Source organism: Leptosomus discolor, chromosome 4, assembly GCF_034619465.1.
Source record: "Leptosomus discolor isolate bLepDis1 chromosome 4, bLepDis1.hap2, whole genome shotgun sequence".
Lineage (NCBI taxonomy): Eukaryota > Metazoa > Chordata > Aves > Leptosomiformes > Leptosomidae > Leptosomus > Leptosomus discolor.
The window spans coordinates 51,963,031-51,986,949 of NC_141394.1; the positions used below are offsets into that span (position 1 = coordinate 51,963,031).

At 37.9% G+C, this 23,919-nt stretch overlaps 1 protein-coding gene across 2 annotated transcripts in view; it reads right to left on the reverse strand.

Annotated features, from left to right (window-relative positions):
• Nucleotides 1-208: 208 nt before the first annotated feature.
• The window catches only part of TRMT9B (tRNA methyltransferase 9B (putative)), a 91,815-nt gene continuing 68,104 nt past the window's right edge, over nucleotides 209-23,919 (reverse strand). Inside the window, exons 3-5 of one of the 2 annotated variants that reach the window (XM_086464608.1) lie at nucleotides 7,276-7,430; nucleotides 4,059-4,232; nucleotides 209-1,242 (exon numbers count right to left, since the gene is read on the reverse strand). In XM_086464608.1, coding sequence (XP_086320734.1) covers nucleotides 209-1,242; nucleotides 4,059-4,232; nucleotides 7,276-7,430 — 1,363 coding nt within the window. Of the gene's footprint in view, nucleotides 1,243-4,058; nucleotides 4,248-7,275; nucleotides 7,431-23,919 lie in introns of those variants that run through there. The other variant, XM_086464609.1, reaches the window with a different exon arrangement.

Below are 23,919 nucleotides of genomic sequence, written 5' to 3' on the forward strand. Positions count from 1 at the left end.
TAAAAGTTTAACAAAACATAAATACTGTTTACCGCTTACATTCCTATGTACAGACCTTGCATTAAATAGTTAAATAGGTAGAGATAATAACTCAAAAATTAATGGCACAGAACTACTGAGATTCAAACTCCATATCGCACTGCACAATCACAGGAACAGAAGAGCAGCTTAAAATCCTCAGTCACCGGGTTCTTTGTTCTCTTTACAGCTATGTTCCTCTTTTCTCTGCAATAATGCACCAGTTTCCATGGTCATAGCAGGAAGAAAGTATCTGAAGCTCAGGTATGTTCTCTTCTACCAGAGAGCACAGCTCCCCTTCTCGAAAAACATGATAATAACGCATGAAGGCTTTTGTATCCAACATGGCATCAGTTTGGTCCCCAACAGACACTGCTGAATCCAAAGCAGAGTCAGTGGAGTCAGTTGTTGAAGTTCTTTTGAAAAATTTGCTGGCATTAGACTTACCAGCACCATCTTTGTTACAACCGCAGCTGTAGTCCCTGTCTTCCACTGGGCCATTCACAAATGAAGCTTCTTCAGTCTTGCTCTGCCCTACGCTTTGGTGTCCTCCATTTAAACTTAAATGCTTCAGTGCATCTGTGGCTGGTGACCACTGTGGTTTTTTGAGAGGCAGGCTTTCCATGAACACATCATCATCATCTAAACTTTGGTCTTTTAACAGTGCCCCATGGTGACCTAAATCCAAACTGCAGTGTCGTGAATGCTGAACGGGTACAGCACTGTTTGCCCATTCTCCTTCATTCTTCAGAGGCTTCATTTTGTCAGTTTGCTTTCTCAGGGCTGATTCATCAAGGGATCTGGAGAAAAACCATGAGCGGAAAGATTTTCCTAGAGCACTGTAAAATCTGTTTTCTTCAGAAATTTTCATGCAGCAGGCTCTAGATAAACAATGGTCCGTATTGTGGGAATGTTTTGAATCAGTTTCTGGCTGCAGGTTGGTTTGGTAGCTGCAATCAGAGATGACTAGCTGAGCAGGGTGTATGTCTTGGCTTTTTACACCATGTGCAAACTCACCCTTATCTCCAGATTGAGTCGATTCTGAAAAATGCCGTGAGCACAAGGCCTTGTTCCAAGGAACAAATACGTCTTGTTTCTCAAAGCGACGGTTCTTTTGTTCCATAGCCCACACGTAAATCATCATCTGGCCTCCGGGTATCAATACCCTTGCCATTTCCTTTACTGCTTTGACTCTTCTTTGTTTAGTTGAGAAATGATGGATCACTGTGAAAAAAAAAAAGGCATTACGTCTTGAATATTAGTAAGGACATAGCATTTTCCTCTTCTACCTGTTCTACGCTTTTAGTCATTTTCATTGCCATATCCCAAATATCACTCACTGCAAGTCAGAACAGTGCTGAATTTATTAGTACTACAGTGCAAGTTTACCCCAGAATGCTCTCTTTTACATTTATGTTCAATGGATAAAAATAGGAAAATCCCAAAGTAGGAAATTCATCTCATCTCAACATATGGATTCAAGAAAAGTCAGGCATATAAGCTAGAGGTTTCTGTTTATCTGCATCACCAATAAAAGATCATAGCATGACTAGCTTTCACTTAAATGCCTGGCCTTTACATGTTAAGTTTGATTTCAGTTTTTGGGACACCTTTCAGCATTATCTTACTGAAAACAGAAAATCTTTTCACCGTGTGAGACATAATATCAGTAAAAAGATACCCTGTATTTTTATATCAGTGCACTTTCAAGAGAGCTAGTGAGAAAATTTAGACAGAAATATTTTCCATTGCTTTGATTTTGCAGAAAGGCATTGCCTTTATAGATGGTTTTGGAGAAAAAAAAGAGAAGTACCTCAGTCTACATTGCATGTCTGAGAATGATGATTTTTTGTTACTTATGTTATGCTATTAAAAAATAAAAAGTCAAATTCATAATAAATCTATTGATCACTATATTTGAATTTTCTTTTCAGGATAATTTCCACATTTTGAAATTTCACTGCAATGTGAAATGAAGCTACATTTCAAGATTTCTACACTGTTTCTATCTTCCTGTTCACCGGAAGGAACCAATTTTAACAGCCAGAGAATAGCTAAGACACCTATTTTGTCTCTAAACTCTCAGAAACATTAACTTGTACTGAGATTGGTCATGTTGGTCATGTTGTTCTATATGTCATCAGTACTAGAATTGATTCAATCAATGACGTAAAGAGGACTGATTCCATAATTTGTTTCAAGTGGACTTGGAGCTAGCCACTTCTACGTGCAAAACACTCATATAACAACATATAATCTCCATACCGTCAGAAAAATTAGATTATCTTTACATGTGCTGCTTGACAGTAGCCAATTCTACTTGTAGAAATAGTGTTATTTCAACACTGCAGTTATGAAAAGGGTGTCCAACTAGCCCTGCCTTTATTCAAAACAATGATTAAATTACCAAATATGTAGCTTTTTTACCACAAGCCAAGAAAAGCATTCTTGACAGTTGATACTAGCTAGGCCCTCACAAGCAGCTGGGAACTCAAGGTATCAAACTCCGAGAAGAGTTCCCCAGACTACATGATCAGTGTTTGATTCCAGGCACTCCTGACTCCTGTCAACATTTTCTCAAACTTCGCCAAAAAAAGTATAAAATACTATTTTGATTTCTGGAACAAGATGGGGAGAAAGGAACTGATATTTTCTCTCATACTGGAGTTAGACCATGTACCACCACAGAACCTCCTGCAAAATAATATCGAAACTAAGCATGTGCGCTTCGTTTACCGGCAGGAAGTGCCAATCTACCAACAGAATCTGTGCAAGCTCTATCTAAGCAATTCAATTAATGGTTCAAATATTATTCATGGTTAAAATTATATAATCACACTGGTGGATCTGCAGAAATATAAAACCTACAAACAGGATTATACCAGCAAATCCAAGAAGTATTTGACTATGTACATAAATACTTGCTATTCTCTGGAACGGGATGAAAAACACTTTCTTTAGAATGAGATGGACACAAGCATAGCATTGTCCCTATTCATCAGTGATTAAAATCCATTATTGTTAAATGTACAGAAACACCACGTGAACTTTCAATATTGTCAGGCCTATAATTGGTATAATTAGATAGGTACACTATCCTTCAAAGTCAGCTGAGCTGATAGCACTAAAACTATGCTACAAGACCTGAAAGGTGGATAGGGCTCACTGGTTAACTAGCCAACATGAAAGCACAGTAATATAGATACTACTTGCATATTAGTCACTCTTTCTTTCACCCTGCATATGTGAAAAACACATTTTAAAATACATTTATATCATATTTCAAGTAGTTTGTTGATTGCTATCAATAATAATTATTGTGCTTTATATTTTTGCTGATACAGTGAAACAGCCTGGAAGAAGTTCAAGAAAGGAGTAGAGCTAAAAATGTAGACTGTAACTGGGTACTCTAACTATTCCTCACTGATGCTTTTGCAGTTTATACTTCTCAAATTATGAGTAATATTTTCAAAAAGAGACATCAAAGGAGTGAAGATGCTGAGATGCTTCACACATTTCAGACAACAGGCACTTGTATGGCTCTCAGTTCTTATTTCATGACTATTCTAAGAGAAATTTGAATTCCTAATACATAATAATTAATATGGGTTTCAAGTTCTGCTATAGAGAAAGCAAGTTTTCATTTCAATGCATTGCTGGTCAAAACAGATCCTAAGAAGGAACCAAGACTTTATCTTGACTACCTAATCTGCTTAAACTGCAAGCAGCTATGTTTATATTAGTTTTTACTTGTTTAAAATGCATACTGGAAGGAAATCTTTTCTCCATAGGGTGAACAAGACCACATATAAACAATCAAATGATCCACATTCTTCCCTGGTCCACAGTGCCTCTGTGCAATGGAACTAATCTTTTTTTTTTTTTTTTTCGTGCTTACTACATTCATTTCAGTAATATCTGCTGTGACTCTAAGGGACTTGTTTCAAAATGAATTTAACTGAAACGAAGACACATGGGAAGAAAAGGATGCCCAAAAATTCTCATTTGCTGTGGGCCAGAATGCAGGTGTGTTGTCTTACCTCCAATGGAAATGACTGCATTGAAGCACTGGTCCCTAAAGGGAAGGTTAAGGTTGTCACATACCAGAACTTCATCATCTTTCTTCCTTGCAATCTCTACCAATGGTCCGCAGTAATCACAGCCAAGATTATACACCTGACTGTTGACACTGAGATACTTTCCAGTTCCACAACCTAAAGAAAAGAATACTAGATGAGAAGTTGTATGTTCCAAACACTTGCTATCCCTCCCAAAGCAGTGAAAATTATGGGAGGGCTTTCTTAATTCTAAGGTTTCCTGGAAAACAAAGTGAGGGCTTGCACCTACTACCCTAAGTGCTGCACGGTTTGTTTGGCCTGTTTGAAATTATATGTTCACACCATTAGGATTGTAACAGTACCAACATCACCAACAAAAATACTCATTACACAGCCCTGCATAATAGCAGGTTATGAGTATTTCTTTGGGGAATAAGGCAAGTGCAGGTGGGAGGAGGAAGGAGTGGTCCTCCGCAGCCACTCTTCATATCTTAGAGCAAAAAACCAACCGTGCTGCTTCATAGTGAGCCTTTATATAGCCTGGCATCCTGTTTCCAACATTGAGTGTAAATGGGTGCCCAGGAAAGAGTAAGAACAGGGTAAGCATTATCACTCTTCTCCTCAATACCCTTCTAGCTTCCAGGTACTTTCTGTTCAGGGGATTTCCTGAAGCCAGTGCATTTTGTCTTTTTAGTGACCTGCAACAGATTTCTCTTCCAAGTCCTTCCCCAGTCTTTGCTAAACCCCACGCAGTGCATCCCATTGCTCTCCAAGAAGTCCTAAGCCACAGCTATCACTGACACCTGTCAGAGAGGAAAAATTTTAACTTCAGATACGGACTTGAAAATAACTGTGAATCATAAAAATTCCTGCCACGTCGCATGCATGTCCTGTTTCTGTCTTTGTGCCAATGCATTATAACACATGTAAATGTAATGAACTGCTCCAGAATGTCTTCCACCTAAAAGTATGTCTTCTCAAGGACTGTGATGTACTAAATTGAAATCTTTCAGAGTGTTCTTCAATACCATGTGCATAACAGGCAATTTTCAAAATTAGATTAGGAAACATTCACTGCAGTTATGGGTCAGTAGTGAAGAATAATTTCTGAAAGTTGACAGCCAAGCAACGGGGCAGCAGCTTGGCAATGAGAACCATCTCAGTATTGGTAATTCAATTTAAAGGCCTGGAGTTATCTTTAGAAACATCACTGTTTCTTGCAGCACTGCTGCTCTCGATGTTAATGTGCACCATTATCTAGAGAGACAGCACAGGAACTGTTGGAGAACAGCACAACACTTCAGTGGTGGAAAAAGAACATATTTCTAAAGCAAAAAAAGCAAGTGCTATTCTTTGAAGTAACACTTGAAAGAAATGGAAAGTATTAATACTGTTAATGCCGTTCAAGGAATATATGCAATAAAACATGAAGCTCTGAATGTTAGAAAGCATGTTTTAAAATAAGTATAAAGTATTATTGGTTACTGTGTTTGCAGAAGGAACACATTTAGTCAAATGTATATTATTTTAGAAGATTCAGTTGCTTAATACATGGCTTTTGGTGGAGTTCTTTTTAATCACAGTGAGTTTCTGGAAGTATAGCGTCCTCTCTGGAATGAAGCTAAATAGTGAGAGCACTCCCAGTACTCTAAAAATCTACATTTGCAAGAGGTGCACTTTTAAAAGAGTCATCAGGAGGGTGGATTCCTTCATGAAGCTGTTAACAATGGCCATGCGATTGTCATCTATTTTGATGAACGAATAATAATATGGCAATTAGACAAAATGATATTTTAATAAAGGTGGCATTAAATAGAAAAGGAAATTATCAATTGAAGATCTCATTTTGAAAATTTTAGTGCCACTAGGCAACCCTCCTCCCAAAATAAATACCAAAAATAAACACAATAGTCAGATTCCTGTGGATCTTATTAAACCTCATAAAAGGAGGCACCTTGTGTGCCTTGATGGGAATATTCTTATTGGCTACTGTAAGGATCTACCTTCTCTCCAGACATATCACATGCATTTAAATTATTGTAACAGGGTGATCTTAAGCTTTCAGCAACCACTGTGATACCTGCTGATAAAGCCTCAGAGAACTTCAGCTAAGCTTCAAATGACTTCTACTAAGGTGACAAAAAATTTTGGCTGAGAAATATCGTGTTAAGCTGTCTGTTGAATGAATGTATGCCATAGGATATTTCCTGAGATCATTAGTGAAAAAGGTGCAGACATATAAAAGAAGTTACATATTCAAAATAACAGCATTTATTTTGTTATATATATATATATATATATATATATATATATACATATATATATATATACAAAACAAGTATTTTTGGGGTACTGCTCAACAGCAGCAGCAGAACTATGTATTATCTTTTTATTATGCCCTACAACATCTTCAAATAATATTTTTCTCTTATAGGATAGGCATAGGCAGATGCAAAATTTATTGTGCACATTTATTACACTTTGCCAGGTAAAAGCATTTTATTATTCCATACAGTGAGGAAAGTCCAATGGTGCAAAGGAGCATCTGTTTTGCAATGATGTGCTGTATAGGACTGAAGTCATAACACAAACAAAGCAAACACACCAGGACCCGGAAACCCTGAAAAGTCTGTAGGTGCAAGAGAAAATCAAGGTATAAATTGAATATGCAGAGGGGACAATGCCATAGCAGGAAAATGATGTTTTAGTGTCCATATTCAGGATCATAGGAAGATTCTCAGATCATAATTTTTTTTTTTTAATAGCAATCACATCAGAAGATAAAGCCGTGATAGGAGGAGTATTAGAACAAACGAACAGCAATAAACTGCAGTCCAGTAGTACTTAAACAGAGAGATCTTAAAAACTGAAATATGAAATAATTGGGCTACTAACAATACTTTTTAAAAAGAGCTCCAGGGGAATGACAGACCACTAAGCCTGTGGGGAAACTGATAGACTGAGGCTTAGCTCAACAAAAATAAGTCAAAATATGTATTTACTGGCTACGTGATACACTGTCAAATAAATAAAACAAGTGATATATGGCATCTAATATGAATTTTAAAACAATTTAAAAACAATCTAATACAAATTTAAATGAGTTTTAAAAACAGTGCTCTGAAGGATATATATAACTAACATATAAGCTAATAAAGCTTATAAACAATCTTTCACACCACCTTAAATCATGGCTTACCTATATCAGCAACGAGACTGCCAGGCTTTTGCTCCAGCAGAAAGTTTCGAACACGAGGCCATGCTTTGCTCTGCAGATCATTAAAGTAGGCAGCTGTATTTTCATACACACTATGCACGTGCTGCTTTTCTAGCTGGGTAGCCTCATGTTCCATCCTGAAAACATAACGAAGAAAGATTACGTACAATGAAACACAAACTGTTGTAGTGTAGACTTTGCATTTTATAGGCATGCATAATTTCAGGACCCTGTAAGTTTACATTCATAAAATCATTACACCCATCTAACAGCCATCATATAGGATCTGATTTTACTTCATGAAAGTCAAGAAAAAAATTGAATGTATCATCTTGCCTGAGGAGCATTATATAACTGCATGTGCCTATTCAATAACGTGCACATTCCTAAGTAACTTCATCGACGGAGTAAAAGCTTATCTGGTGCAAAACAGAGCCTGTATTCAGCAGAAGTGCAGAATGATTAAGAACAGGATGTTAAGAATAGACTTTCCAGTTGTAGATAAGGTGAGTAGGTAGGCAAACTATTAGTATGTTACTTGAAATATAGCCTGGACCCCGAAATCAAAGCCCCTAAATCATGAATAATTATTTGTGGTTTATCTACCCTCTAGAAGTGATGAGGTGGTTGAAATTTTTCAGCAATAAAACCATGATTTCTCTGCTCACACTCTGCTATCTCCATTTCTTAGCAAAGTATTCTAGTTTAGTGATTAATTTGAAAAATGATGTCTTCTTAGATATTTAATATTACTCCCAAGCTCATGGGGAACACCAAGTGGATGCACTCCTTTATACAGAATCTTACACCTTCCTTAAGATTTCCCCTCATCCAAACACCAACCAGGTCAGGCTTTAATATCTGATGGAGACTGATGAGATTACATTTCACAGTGCTAAGGCATTCTTCAAACTAATTCAAACTGCCTGTTTATTCGGGAAATATTCCTTCCCATTACTAAAAAAAGAATTTATTTAATTGTTAAAGTATTCAGCAGAGATTAAAGCCTGTGTACAAATTTCTTCCAAGAAACTAAGCAATATGTTATCAAGAAGAAATTATAAAAGTGACTCCTTAGGCTGCATTTGAAAATGTCAGAAGTAAAGACTTTAAACATACAAAAAGTTCTTTTGCTTTCCTTGATTTTCAAATAACAAACATTCTGAAATTAAAAAACGTTCCTACCACTTTTCCTGTTAAGTTATTATGAGAAAAGATTTTCAATAAAATATTACATATAATAACAAATAATGTGAGCTCTTCAAAACACTTGTCCTACAAACACAATCTTTTTAATCTAGAAAATGGGAGTTAATCCCAGTGACTACAAAAAAGAAAAAAATTAATGTACTCCAGGTTAAATGTGTGTGAGTGCTTACAATAATAGTATGTAAGACTTGATCCATTTCACTGGTTTTGTGTACTCTGCCATGTAAGAGGTAGGGCCAAATTGTTACCATCATCACAGTCTATTCTGACTGTAGCATCTATGAATGTCTCTCTTCAAAACATTGGTGTTCAATGTTTTCACAATCCTTACTTTCTTTTTTTCTGACATAATCCACAATTTTCTTTTATGATGCATTATGTCACCTTTTACTAGCTGAATACACACACACACACACAGAGATATCTATATATATAAAAAATTAAGTAACAATATAGTAAATTCCTAGTAGGCACATTTTCAGTGTCATCTTGAAGAGTGGAAAACTGTAACTGACCGAACAACAGAAGTAGACAATATTGAAACACAGGTTTGAAATGATATTACATGCGCCAGAAGTTACTCAATCAGAACTTTTCTCATAACGCCATTTCAAGTTATGTTGTCAAATTGCATGGGTTAGTTGCAGTAATTTCAAATACTTATTCCTTAGAATCAAAAGCCCATTCTTTTTTTTTGTATTTGGCCCATAAATAAAACAAATTGGGGGTTTCATGTCTACAGTTATCTTTCTTCTCTGCCTCAAAACATACTCTACTTTGCTCTTCAGCTGCCTAGAAATCCTGTTTATAAGTAGAAATTCCAAAGACTAACAATTGTTTATTTTCTTTCATCATCTGATATGCTCCTTGTTCTAGTTTATATTTCACATTTGGTTACTATGTGGTTCAGTGTTTCCAAGTGTTTTTATCTTTCCACTTCAAGCTCTTTGTTCAATCTTTTGGTTCTTAAAAAAAAAAAAAAAAAAAAAAAAAGCAGCATGTTTTCAATCATTCATACTGAATTCCAAATGCCACAGAAATTCCATTTTATGTCAGCTACAGAAGTAGATGTCTGAATTGAATGTTGATTCGAACATTTTAAACCAACACAAAAGCCAACCTGGACTTCACTTCGAGGACGGTAAGAATTTTCCCATTGATACAATGTTATATTGTACTTTTCCTAAAACGTCTTTATCGACTGCCAATGTGAGCTGAAATTTGGCTTAGTTTCCTACTGAATCACAAGACCATTAAGTTTTTCGTTTAACCTTCTCACTCACTAGGACTGGTACTGAGTCTTCTGTGTATAGGACATGCTAGAGACTTCCATGTACAACACTGCACTAGAGGTTATTTATTTTTAATGAACACTGTCAAGATAATAATTTGTTATAATGTTAGAATAACAGTAGTCTACTAAAATACAAATTATTTCATTTACCGTTTCATTACAATTTCCATTCCTGCTGATTGTTTATATTTTGTAGATAATTAAGTCACATGATGAAATTAGACTTGCCAATTTGACTTTCCAGTCAAGATCCATAACACTATCAGGTTTTACTTTGCAGCACGGCAGGGAAATGTCCTAGCAATAAACCTCTTCATTTCAATGTTTACAAAAGGCAAGAAACCTGTGGAGTCTGACCAGACCTGCAGCTGTACCAGTTTCACCCAAGTCTAATGTCACTGAAAACATCAGAAACTTAGAACTATGTAACTTTACAAGCCAAACTCAATACTTTTATTTCTCTTCATAAACAAAAACACCATTACAACTTTGACTTGAAAGTACCAGACAGTGTCTCTGTTGCACAAGAACTGTAGAAAATGTTTCATTCATCCAACTTCTGGATTGTAACTTCCAGGATAATTTCAAAGTCTGTTTTGCAAAGGAGGTAACGAAAGATGTCCAGAAATCCCACTGCTTCAGTGTCTGCTCCAGTTCTCATTTAAGTTACCTGGAAGCTGTCCGATAAAACCAGCAAAGAGGAGAAGAGCAGAAAGTGGTAATTATGGACACTTTCCCCATGCTGAATTCTTCTTTTCTTGTGCTTATGCTCCTTGTCAAAGGGCTCAAGCAGAGACTTGGTGCACAGTAGGGAGTGTGCAGTAAATTGGCACCCAGCTGTTCAGTCACTCTGCAGCGAGTCTTGACAAGTCCCTAAAACGTATATGCAGCTTAAGAAATGTCAGCCTCCTGCAAACAAGCAGTTTGGATAACAAATGAAGGGCAGGATGCTCTTCCCTTTCGGTGCTTCCTGGTCACCGAGGTTCATTCAAAAGACCACAACAGGCCTTTGTTGCAGCTGATCTATTAAGTGAGAAAAGTGGATGAAAGTTGTAGCGCAATTTCTGCTGAACTTGCAGGGAAATGGATCACTACTCATAGGTATATGAACAAAACTGTTTGAAAGTAAATAGGTTGTAGACTCTTTCCCACATTGCCTTTTTCCTTCTTTGTTTAAAAAAAGGGCAAAATAAAAAATTAACTAAGATATTACAGTTTTCCAGGAGGTAAAAGGAATTATACAAACATATGATATCATATAATTTCATAGCTACATATCTCACTAAAAGTTCCCTGTCTCTGAGATAATCTAATTTCTTCCTTTTCCATTAATGTTTTCCAACCTTTTAGATAATTAACTTTTCAAGGATACTGCTTTAAGGAAAGTCAAGTTGCTTGGACATTTTCTGTTGCTGCTGAAGTAATGAATACATTTAACCATGTCACCTTGAAATGACAACAACCAAACATTAATAACCCTAATTTCCAACATTTAAAAAAAAATCAGGATTATGGGGGGGGACACAACACACACACTCCAGTATTCATTCTTTTTTGTTGTTGTTTTTGAAAGTGTCTGACTTGTGATTTTGACTAACTGTATTAAATACCTTATTCTCAAGTGGACAAAACAGTTGCTGGCTCCCAGACGCAAGGCGTGCCCTGACATGGAAGCTCAGGGGGTAGTGTTCAGTCCAAAAACTCTGCCTCTACCATAGCCTACTCAAAGCTTTCCACACCTTCCTGCAGTTCTTCTGAATCCCTTGCAGCCCTCCTCATCTACCTCAAGTTACGCCCTCCAATCCACCTAAGATTTTCACCTCTTCCTCTGTCTATCTTAGTATGTGGTATGTCACCACCATTTTAATTTGATGTATAATACTGTGAAGGCTTGACCTGGCTCATGTTCAGTTCCTCCTTGCCTCTATTCCCAGGCCAGTCACAATACCTAGAACATGTACCAAATTTTTTGTCAATGGCCTCTTGAAAGCACCCTGTGTTTTTCATGGTAGTCATCAAATCCTGCATTGCTCCTATCTGTCTTGAAATCAATTGCTCTTGATTAATTTGAGCCACAGGCTTTCCTTTTGTTCTCTCTCTTGCAATTGCCTATTTTCTCTAACCTTTGATGAACAGCAGGAATTAACTCAGTTTGAGAGTCAGATATGCAAGATATCAGTCTATTAATGAGGGCCCCTCTTAGTTACACTCTTCACGCACTGATGGGAATTCTCAACCCCATTTTGGATTAGGAGACTCCTACCTCAGAGATCTAGGAAATTCAGTACAGTTGTGTCTCTGTTGCCACAGCAACATAAATCTTGGTTATGCATGTAACACCAGCTATGGATGCAATAACTTAATCACAGGCCTTAAATCGAACAGTAAAAACCACAAGGCCCAGGTCTATGTCGCACAATATCCTGCTCTCCAGCAATAACATGTGCAGCTGTAACTGATATTGACAGCGAGGTAGTCCAATTTGCATTCTTTCCCTTCATCTACAGAACAGGGAGAACTATCTATACAGGTTACTTCCAGCTTGCTTCAGACTTACCTGTCTTTCCACTCAAATATAAGTAGCCATAGAAAGCTAAGTGTATAGCCCTAACGGTCACCTGTAAACCACAGTCTCTTTTTCCAAGCAAATAACAAAAATCAAATTTATCTCCAAATGCAAAACCTCATCGCAGTCCTTCTCAAAAACAGACCTAAGAGTTCTTTATCAGAGCTTAGCTTACCCATAGGATTAAGTTTAGAAATCATAGTTAACAACCTCTATTCTGATTGTCAGTGCCTTCTCATTTCATTAATGAAGGCAACAAATTGGAGTATGATGACATATTAAATTGCTTCCAGATATGAATCACTATGTAAGACAGCTTTATTAGTAAATAAAAGATAATGAAACAAAATAATAGGAATCCTGCCATGAACAGTTAAACTAGCTGCAATGAAAGTTCAGCAAAAGGATACAGTAGGAGATGATTTCCTTACATAAGGCTAACAACTCTGGTAATTAATTTCACCCACAATGAACTATTATAATCCCATGAAAAAAACCAGCCTGAAATTAGAGCAAGGGGAACTCTATGCAGTATATCTCAAACTTTATTGAGTTGCAGTCCTGATTCAAGACCCTTCCTCCAGTAAAATTTGCTGTTTTCTGAAGCGAAAAACAAAGAGCTGAGACATGTTTGACAAGAATCACTGTTAATTGAAATGCTCACTGTGAACCTAGTGTTTTAAAAATTTCATTGATTGATATAAAGTCACTATCATTGTACTTTTTCATACTAAAAAATAGAGATAACCTTTCTCTAATGAAAGACTGAAAGCACTGAGGCTGTTCTTTCAAGATCTTGAACTAAATAAGTTTACGGTTCAAGCTCTAGTTGCTCAAAATGACAACCATTCACCCTTACATTCATTTTGTTAGCTTTATTTTCCAGATCAGAGATCACTGTAAATCTCTAAGAGATCAGAATTCAAGTAAACCTCTGGGAAAGATGGTTGTTTCAAATTGTTTGTCCAGAATGAGAGAGGAACATCTTCTCATACAAGAAGGGCCATTGCAAAGTGGGAGGGAATAATCTGTTTTCCAAAACAAAGAGTAGATAAAAATAGTGGGCTTAAACTGCAGTAAGGAAGATACAGGTGAGGCGTTTTAAAAACAAGAAGGGCAGAAAAACACTGGAAATGATTGTGGACTAGGCAGGTCATGGTGCCTCCATCAATGGGGTCTTAAAATAGGTTAGTTAAGGACCTGCCAGGAAGTAGGCTGATGTAATTGATGCAGCTTTGGGGGAGGGCGATCATGCTGCAATATCTAGGCTTGTGACTCTGTGTGTCTGCGAAGAACAAAACTTCATTTTTTCAAGTTATCAGCAAGACTTCAGTGACCTGCTGTAGAAAAACAAAAATTAAAGGCTGAAAGACTGCTTCACAATGTTTATTACTCTTTAACACAGGGATTGTTTCTACAGCTAAATTAGTACAGAGATTAAACTAATTTTCTCCTGAATTTCAGCAGGTTGGTTTGTTTCCTAAGAGCCCTGCACCAGTATCTCAAAGCCCCTGAGCCAATCTATGCTACTCATAAGCTTTACATGCAGCTATTTTCCCTCCTTGGTCACTGTATCTCTCAAATACCTGTAAACAGTTGTCTTGTCTTCTCTCCTTATTTGCCAGCAGTTAACCAAGCATTAAATATTTAGTACTTTTCATCCTCCCTGATGAATCAATCTAGGTGGTCTTTCACAAGTGGTGTTGTCATTCTCTGTATCCTCTCCATATGTCTGCATTCTTCCTGCCAAACTATATTCATAAGAATATTTTATTCCTTAATGTCATCCTACAATTCTGGAATTACAGCTTTCTAAATTCCTTCTGTTTCCTCACAGTCTGGGTTTGCATTTAAAGTACTATTTCCAGATGGATTAGTTTTACTGTATGCAGTATAATTCTCCTTTTTTTTTCCTGCCCACAGAGCTATCACTGTTGGTACCCACATTGTACTTGGTGCAATATACAAAGCCTCCCCAATTGAAACAATTTACAAACTGACTTAAGTAAGATATTCAGTTACTTGAAAATCCATCTTCTGCTGAAACTTAATATTTTAGTGACAGAAAGATAAGCAGCATATTATCAAATAGGATCCCAAATTAAGACTGTCAATGGTTACCTTTGATCCCAAGATTAAATATAAAATATTGCACAATCAATTATAGGAATTACAGAACTACTAAGAGGATTGTCTTGATATCTTCTCTAAACTACTCTTGATTATCACACATTTATCATAACGGAACTTGTAATTCCTATCTTAAAATATTCATATACAAATTTATTCAGTGTTCAGTATACTTGCCAAATACGGTTTCAAAAGAAGAACAGTCTCGTGGCGGACAGTATTAGGTATATTAAGTTAACCTCAGTGGATGACCATCAGAACGAGAGCAAAGCCAGTACTACATTTTTATTATCCCACAAAACTCAAAAATCTGACTGATTAGTTCTTTTTTTTTTTTTTCAATTGGTAGTCATAGGAAGTCATGTATTTATATTTGCTTTCTTGAAAAAGAAAAGGTGTCTTACATCCTTTGAGGTTAGTGCTCAAAGACAAAAGGTTACCTTAAGTACGATCTAATTGTAATTGGGTGCTGACGCAGCTGACAAAGGCATCTGAAGATACAACAGTAATCCTATCAGGATTCAGAGTTAGACTTAGACACAGAAAAATTGCATTATGTTGTTACTAAAGGGTCGAGGTGTAACCCTCCATGAAGTGTCTGGCCACTGTCACAGACACGGGTTCTTCCAGTCATAGCTGTAGTAGACTGAGCAGGGCGAAAGCTTAGCGTCCCTATAGTAAAAATCCCTAGACAAGATCCCTCATTTCCATAAATCACCAGAGCTTCACTGAAAGTTTGTTTCATTTTAAATGCTTTAAAGTTTGAGTGACACCTTTTTACGTAACTTGGTATTTCTAAGCCCTCTATTTTAAGGCAAAGAAAGGCCTTTACACAAAGCAATTTTTCCTATCCAGCGCAGAAAGAAAAAACTCCCTGAGGGAGACAAAATTTCATATAAACACCACTAAAGTTCTCAGTTTGAAAAATATTTTAATACCATGGCCTTTTTAGACTTTTTTTTTCCTCCAAATCAGTATTTTCCAGGAAATTATTGTATGATTATATGGAACAAGAGTTGACACCTACAAAAATCAGTATCTGGAACACCAATAGAAACATCTACTTAGAAGAAGTTTGGTCCACAAGTAATTAATTTTTATGAAATGATTACACGTGGGTCAAATGTAAAGTTTTCTTCAAAATTGAATACTTTTCAAGTGCAAAACACAAACCAAAATAGACAGTTGCCTTTGGTGCAACTGTGTTGTGTTTAAACTTTTCTGAAGGAAAAAAAAACAGGCGGTACTCTCTGTCACATGAGTCTTAGTCAATTACATAAAGCCTGGCTGTGACACAAATACTTATTTTATACTGCAATAGTTAGGCTTTTTTTCTCCCAGCAATTCAATTGATATACTTCCATTTATGAAGGTACACTCGTAACTTTTAAAGAACCAGTGTCTTTACTGTCAAGCACTTTTAAACAAAACGAGCTTGTTTTTCATTTTAAAATTATTTTAAAATTACTTCATAAGCATATAAAAGTCTGAAGTATTTTTTCAATCTCTTCAGTCTCTATAAATTAAAGAGACATGTGACCCTCAAGCCGTGGTTTTCTGTCACACAGGATTATTATCTATCTATTATTACCCATAAACTTGCCCATGTAGATCCTGATACTGCAGAGACATGGACATCTGCTTAACTTCATGCACTGTAAATCATCTTCTTGACCTCAGTTAGCCTGTTAATAATAACTAAAGGCAGGAATTTGCACATAACTTTTTTCAGGACAGAGCCTTATGCTGGTTTTACTGTCCCATATTCTGATTTATCCATCCAGGATGGATGGCAGAATACCTGCAAATCTGAGTGTTTGCACGGGAAGTGTTTATCCCTTGATGCAGGGCTGATTTCAAACTCTGAATTTCCTTTATAACTTGAGCTGTGGACTTATGATTGTTTTACCTCAGAAAATGCAGAAAATGATGAAAAATTACTTGTATTTTTTCTTCTCACCAAGTTCAGTTTAGCATTATATATATGTCTGAAAATGTTTTTTACTTTTGAAGATCTCCTTGCCAGAGGCAATGCTGAAATGCACAGGCAGTTACCTACACGTATCTAATTCACCCAAACTGCACTTCTCTGTAAGCTAAATAATAGCAGCACCACTGAAATATCTCAGAGGGCAATCCAATCACACACAATGTGAGAAGGAAATCAGTAAACAAAAATGCACTGCTTCAAAGACATGCTCTACAAATAGCAAATATAACTGAAATAAATATGTTGATGCACTGGAGTGAAAACAAATTACAGAAATGAAACTCAGCCCCCTGGGGTCCATTATGGGGCATTAAAAAGTCCCAAGAGGACCTCTTGTATTGCTCATGGAGAGACTGCTGCATGTTTTTCTTATATTTGTTTCTCGAGTTTCATGCTCAAGACCAGAAACTCCAGAGGCATGCTTCACCTGAACAACTAGATCAGCAGGGAATGTCATCCTGTGCACTACATCAACACAGCAGTGCCGCTGAAGTAATTCTGCTCCTTCTTTCTTTGCAATAGAAAAGGAGAGGGTGACCCGATTCCCCGAGCTCTGGCTGCTCCCACCGACATTCGGTGGGAATGAAAATCCCTTTATAAACGTTCATTAAGCAGTGAACACTCTGCAGCGCTGAGGGCTCTATGTGGATTTACAAAGGCAATACCTAGGTATTTCGAATTTTCTAGGAAAGGAAAAAACAAGAAGAAATTATTAACTATTACGACTTAGGATTGCTCCAGATCATTGCTTAGGACTGTTTGCCGATGCACAGTGCGTACTTCATTTTTAATGAACCAGGCGAATACGGAGAAACTTATTATTTCTGTCGAAAATTCCCGCCCCCCCCCCCCCCCCCTTAAAAACTGCCCTCCCCAACTGCTACGCCAAATTCAGCGCCAGCATCCGCGCTAGTTCCCGGCTCTGCAACCTGCGGCTCCGTTCAATTAAAACGGGGTGGGGAGGGGAAGGGGTGTGAGTGCGGAAAAAAAAATAAGTTAAAATCTCAAAATCCTTCCGTCCCGGGGTGGGTCAGCGCCCCAGGGGCGACTCCCTGCTCGGCGAGCAGCGTTTTGAAGCGAATCATCTCAATTTGCCAAAATTACCGCCGCCAGCTTTTTTTTTGGCTGGTTTGGGGGTGGGCTTTTTCGCCCTTTTTTTTAAAAAAAAAAAAATATTTTTTTGTTCCCCCGAAGGCCAGCCCGGGGCGAAAAGGGAAGGGGGAGGGGAGGCTGCCCTCCGCATCCCCCCCCCTCTTCCCCCGCGTAGCTCCACCACCCTCTCCCCACCTCGACACCCCCCCCCCCCCCCATCCCCGCCCCGCTCCTTACCTGCACCCTCGGGGCGGTGGCGGCGGCTGCATCCCGCCGCGGAGGCGGTGCTTGGCCGCGCCGTTGCCGTTCCGTTCCGCGGGGGTGGCCCCCGGCGGAGAGGCGCGGGGAGGGCGAAGCCCTCCCCGCGCCTCTCCGCCGGGGGCCACCCCCGATCGGTGGGTCCCGATTCCCCCTCCCCGCAACCGCAGGCAGGAGGAGGAAGGCGGGGAAAAAGGGCCGGGTTCTCAAATTCCCCTGTTAACTCTTCTCTTGTCTCATCCCTTGGGCGTCTTCGGCGAGGAGATGAGGAGGGTGGTGCTGCTGGAGGTGATGGTGGTGGTGGGATGCTCCGTCGAAGGGGTGGGTGGGGAGGAGCAGGGTCCCCCGAGCTCCTCTAAAGCGAGGTTGATGGGGGCCGTGCTGTCTCTGCTGGTGATAAAAGCGGCCAAGGAGGATTAGCCCTTGCTCATTTAAAGGTTAAGCTCAATCTTTGTGACTAGGTCCTGCCTGCAAGGCTTCCCATCCCGAGAGAGAATAATTCTTTTTCCCCCTACTCCAGCACCGACTCCTATTAAAGCAGTCTAAAAATGGCAGGTTGTTTCTATACTTTCGTATATTTATAGGTGTTTACTAGACAAGTACACAGAACCCCAGCCACGCACCAGAACCCCGATACTATTAGCTCTATAAACACAAGCTAAAGAGACAGTCCTGTCCCAAAACCTTATAAATTATGTACAACAGATTACAGGTAGAGAAGAACGCAATGAAACAACACGAGCCAGTATGACAGGATGGGAACTCAGCACAGCATCTCACAAAGTACTGAAATATTTACTGTCACACGTAGCCTTTTGCTCAAATCATCTTTGAAGGTATCTGGAGACAGGGTTATGCAGAATATGGGGAACATGACTGTGTATGGATGGGATTTTCAGAAGTGCCAAAATGACTCAGGAACATGCATTCCTTTCACTTTGACAATCCCACCTGAACTAAAAAAAAAAAAACCACAATAGTGACATGTGAAGATTATAAGAACAAGCCGAGAAAAACTACACTGAAGATATATGAACCTAATATTCTGTTAAATATACCAAAGTCATGGAGTGACAATGAAGATCTTGGTCCTCATCATTAAGGTATTCAACAGTCAGGGCTGTTGGCTAAATCATAATTAAACTTCTTAACTCCTTCAAAAACTGATCTATATGACATGATTGTCCTTTTTAAACATTTTGGTGACTTGTCCCTGTTATTCCATACTTCTACATATATCTGCTAATTTATGTCTGTAATGGACTGTCAGCTAAATTGACAGGTGCAGACAAATTAGGGTCTGCCATTCCCAGATTCTGTCAGATATATTTTTTGCAAGATGCCTCATTCTGCCTTCAGGTATCAAGCTGATTTCAGCAAAAGGCTACATGTAACAGTTCATAGTTCAGCACCTGCAGTAACTTCATACCTGAGTTTCCTAAAAATTCCTCGTGAATACTATCTGGTCCACGATATCTGTTGACATAATTATCGACTTGTTTTAAAAGCTCTTCAGTTTTTAAACTCAAAGCAGTTTGAAACAACTGCCTCAAATTTAGCCTTCTTAGAAAAAGATGCAGACTCTCTTAAAACTCCTCTGTGGTGAATTCTTGCAGCCTTTCCCCTCACAACCTAATCTTTTCTGGATGGTCTCTAAACCCACGATTATCTACTGGTCCTATAGATTCTTTGGCAGATTTCCTGCTTCTGATGCATTTGAAACAGATGTCAGTCACGTAGTTTAATGCACTTTAGGAAAAAAAAAAAAAGCCACAGGTACTAAGGTCTCGGCATAATATACAAATTTAGGTGGAATGAAAATAGAATACTTTTTCCTTTCAAGTACTATGAATCTACAATTACACCAAAAAATTCAGTTCTTAACAACTGCTCCTACCTAAACAACTAAAAGACCTCATAAAAACAACTTTTTTCTATATTAAAAAGGATTTAGGTCACTAAATTAAGTGACCAAAGGTTGAGAAAGCCAGAAGGCTGCCCATGAAACCTTAATTCAGACCTCTTGTGCATGTGCATTGCAACCCCATACTTAATTATGAACTTGTCTGCAGAACACCAGGCTCCATTTGGAACATTTGAAATTATGTAGTGACAAGCATGTAAGACTGGCTAATTATGGCTCCTCCTGTGTTCCCATCCATTTATTCCTTCACTTGCTAGGGTCTCTTTTCTGCTCCTCCCTTATCATCTCTCATGTGGATATTTCTCTTTCCTTGGTCTGTCTGAAACTCTTACCCTTAGACAACCAGTTCAGTAGTGAATCAAGTAAAGGTTTTTACCATAGAGTCACAGAGATTGCTAATGATTCCTTCAAAGGTTATTTGTGATTTTTCTCCAAAGGTGAGAAAAAAAAAATAACAGAAAAGGAAGGAAAACAAAGACAGGAAGAAAGAGAATGAAAATCAAGGAAACAAAAGTTTCCAGGTTGAAGCAGAAGGGAAATAAGGAATTGAGGTCAATCTTTATGGTATCATAGAGCTTCCTTCTTACCAAGCATCAGCTCTCAAATTACAAGCTTTAGAGAGAGAGACAGTTGTAGATGAAAGCAAAAGGAAGGCATTAAGTTGCCTGGTGTCTCAGAGGGGAAGGATCATACTGTATTTACAAATAATGCTGCACTGCCTCAGTAGACATTCTGGAAAACTGCTGATTTTTTTTTAATTCATGACAAAAAATCTTACTTTCTATCTGCTTCCCTTGGAAGAAGGCATCACCAGTCAAAGCCATTGTTTCCTCACTATGCAAGGTTTTACAAAGAATAAACACTTTTCAGAGGCTTATTTTCTATGGAGATGCTTGAGATGTAATCATGAGCTAATAACTTAGATCTTTGGTTGGTGAATTTGGTCTTCATGCAGAATTATAACTTTACCTTCAAACTGTAATGTTATTTTTAAAAGTTTTCCAGCAGAGCTAACAAAAACTGGAACCAGTGCTGTTTGTGATGTTATCAATAAGTTAGCATTATCAAGGTGGACTAAAAGCAGCATTTCCACTTCATGGGAAATTTTAGACCTGAAACAAGCTAAAGCAATAACTGTTCAATACGCTTTTTTTTTTCCTGGAACAGGAAAATTCAAAGAAAATTTGAGCTGGAAAAACATACTATTTCCTAAACGAACTGGCATCTCTGAAGGCTTAAGATCCCCAGTGAAACTGAGTATAAGCACATTTTGTTTGCCAGTCAATCTCAATATCACAAAAGTCACATTTTCAAAAGAAGTGTCTAAAAATGGTAGTTACTCTCACGAGTATTTCAGTCTTTAGAGACTTTCTAACTCTTTCCCACTAGAAACTTGATTTCATAAAATTCAGATTCTCTGCTTCTTATTTGCTTCCAGGAGTTTGAATAATAAAAAATATCCTCAAAATTGTGATAATACTGCCTGCTGAGCCATGTTGCAAGATATAATGGATTTACCTTGAATGGGATAAGAAAGCAGAACTAATTTATTGAAAGTAAGGCATGTTGCAGTCCAGCAAAATTAAACACTCATGACTTTGGGGATATAACTGTGCAGATATTTTTTCACACAGGCTTAGCATGCAGGCAAACTCATATTGTGGGAGATTTTAAATGTGTGGTCTTCATAACCTACCACGCAGAGCTGTTGTGGGGATTAACTAGTTAAGATCTGTAATGTGCTTTGACGATTATAAGGCATTAAGTTGCATAAGTGCTAAGCACTATTATTTAATACTTAAGTATTAGAACCAAGCTTTACAGGACAACTCGTGTTCACCTAATTAGTACGAATCTTTGTGATTTCAATACAGCTGTTGCAAGAGGTAAAGCAAGCAGAACTGACCACAAGAGTGAAATACCTTTCTTGTTTCACTATTTGAGACTAAAGTGAGATACAACTGTAACAATGTTCTAGAAAATTTAAATGAAAAATAATTATTATGAAATACAATAGTAGATCTAAGAAATCCACATAAAAAAGCAGGGCTCCTTAAGTTCTGCCATCCTTACTTGGTCTATGTCCTGTCTTACTCAAGTAGACCCACTGACTATTCTCCAGGAGGTACAACTCCAAACCCCAAATCCATAGATGGACCAAATACATCAATTATATCAGCTGAAAATGTTGCCAAGTTTCAGTCAAAATCTGTACACTGATAAGTTGTACTTCATATATATTTCAGCTTTGACTTAAATCAGTTTAAAATTATTTAAGTCAAAATTTTGGAAGAAAGATGAATGCAGAGAGACAGTTGTCTTCATCAATCAGATTGAAAACACCTTTTTTTGATACAGTGGCTTCGCTGAGTTCCATTTTGGTATGAACTTTCCTCTCCCTTGTTTTGTAATGTGAGTATTCAGCAGCAGAAGTAGTTGTTGGGGTTTTTTCATGGTAGCAAAGGGACAGAGAATTTGTTAATAAAATAACAATGCCAAACAAACAATATGACATAATTTTGTGCCTAACTATGTTGGAGACAGAGGAACACAATTGTTTCAGGACTGGTGACACCCATGCACTGTAGATGTTATGCTGCCTGAAGCCATAAGACCCTATTTGGCATGCAGGGAAGGAGAGTTGGATTTATTTACCTTACAAGGACTAATTATTATTCAATGTCAGTCCCTTTGCAGGACAAAGCACTCAGTACTTAAATTTCTTGCCTCTGCAAAAGTGCTGCAGACATTTCACAAGGACAGGCTTTTTAAGTGTATGCATTTCCTCTCTTGGGCCAAAAATAAAGATTACTGTCCTATAGTGTTGTGACATTTTTATCTGAATTGAAGCATATAACAAAAATGCACTTCACTGAATGTCTCCAGTATGAACCAAAATTCAGCCTTAGAGACAAAAAGAGGGCAAACAGAGAGCAAAGAGTGCACTTGTACAATAAACACAGATCCTTGTCCTTTCCTGGGTCAACAAAGTTGCAGGCCTCTAATGCTCCTACTTCTCTTTGGAAAGCATAAATTTTGCTTCCTCTTTTAAGTTATTAACAACCACCATGTCACATGAGATCAAATTATTTGTCCCAAAGCACATGTAAAGTCCATGAAAAAGCCAAAGCTCCACTTAGCTTTCTGGACACTGATCCTTGTCCCAGGCAGCTTTAACCATTCAACTTAGAAATGGCTTCAACCTGACTAGAACAGCATGGCACACGTTGTTCAGAGAAAAGATTTGTCTCCATATGGTGGCAAATTTGACTTTGCACACTCTGTTAACAGGGTCTTACCAGTCTTTTAAACAGCTGTCCCAGGAAATGTGGGAAACTGGAGGTAGTATATTTCATCCAGACTCAGCTCCTTAAGCTCAAAAGTGTTCACGCAGAGATTCAGGGCTGCTTTGTTCTTGTCAGGTTTTATAGGTTTTCCAGTCCTTTATCTCAGGCTCCACTCACTTTGCAGTTGCTCTCCCACCTCAGTGACGCACCTAAAGCAAGAAAAGCATCTCAGCTGTAACATTCTTTTCTTTTGTCTTTTCATGAAGCTTTTTCTTGGATTTCCTTACTGGCTTCTGTTTTGTTTAGAGAGTCTTAAATCATACAATGGCAGCTACTCATTATTCATTTTCGATTCAAATTATGGGTTATTCATGCTGTTGGTCATACCAACAGTAAACTACTTGACCTGCATTAGTATTCTTAATGCTTATTTTGTCAGAAGTGACATTGTGTTTCTGAAAGGGCAGATATTTACCAGGTGCACTACAAAGCTAATTAGAATTTTAAAAAATTACAGCTGGGTCTTCTGATGCCTGAGTTACTGAGCTTGAAAGACACAATGACTGCTATCAATCTCACATACTGTGCAGACCATGACACATACACAGTTTGGAAATAGGTGCATGTGGCTCAGTTTTCACGTGATTTGAGTATATTGAGCAAGATCAAAATACTGTAAAAGTAAAACCATCAACAAATGTTTTTGAATGTTGCTTAAAACCAGTATCTGGTGTACAGGACAGAAAGAAATATAGTAAGTGAGCATCCCATCAGTCCTTCCATGCAATGGATCGCACACTACTAAAAGGCAGTGCCTATGTGTCATGCTGGCAGTAGCCACATGAGGCTACACAGTGGACAGTATTGACAGATGGC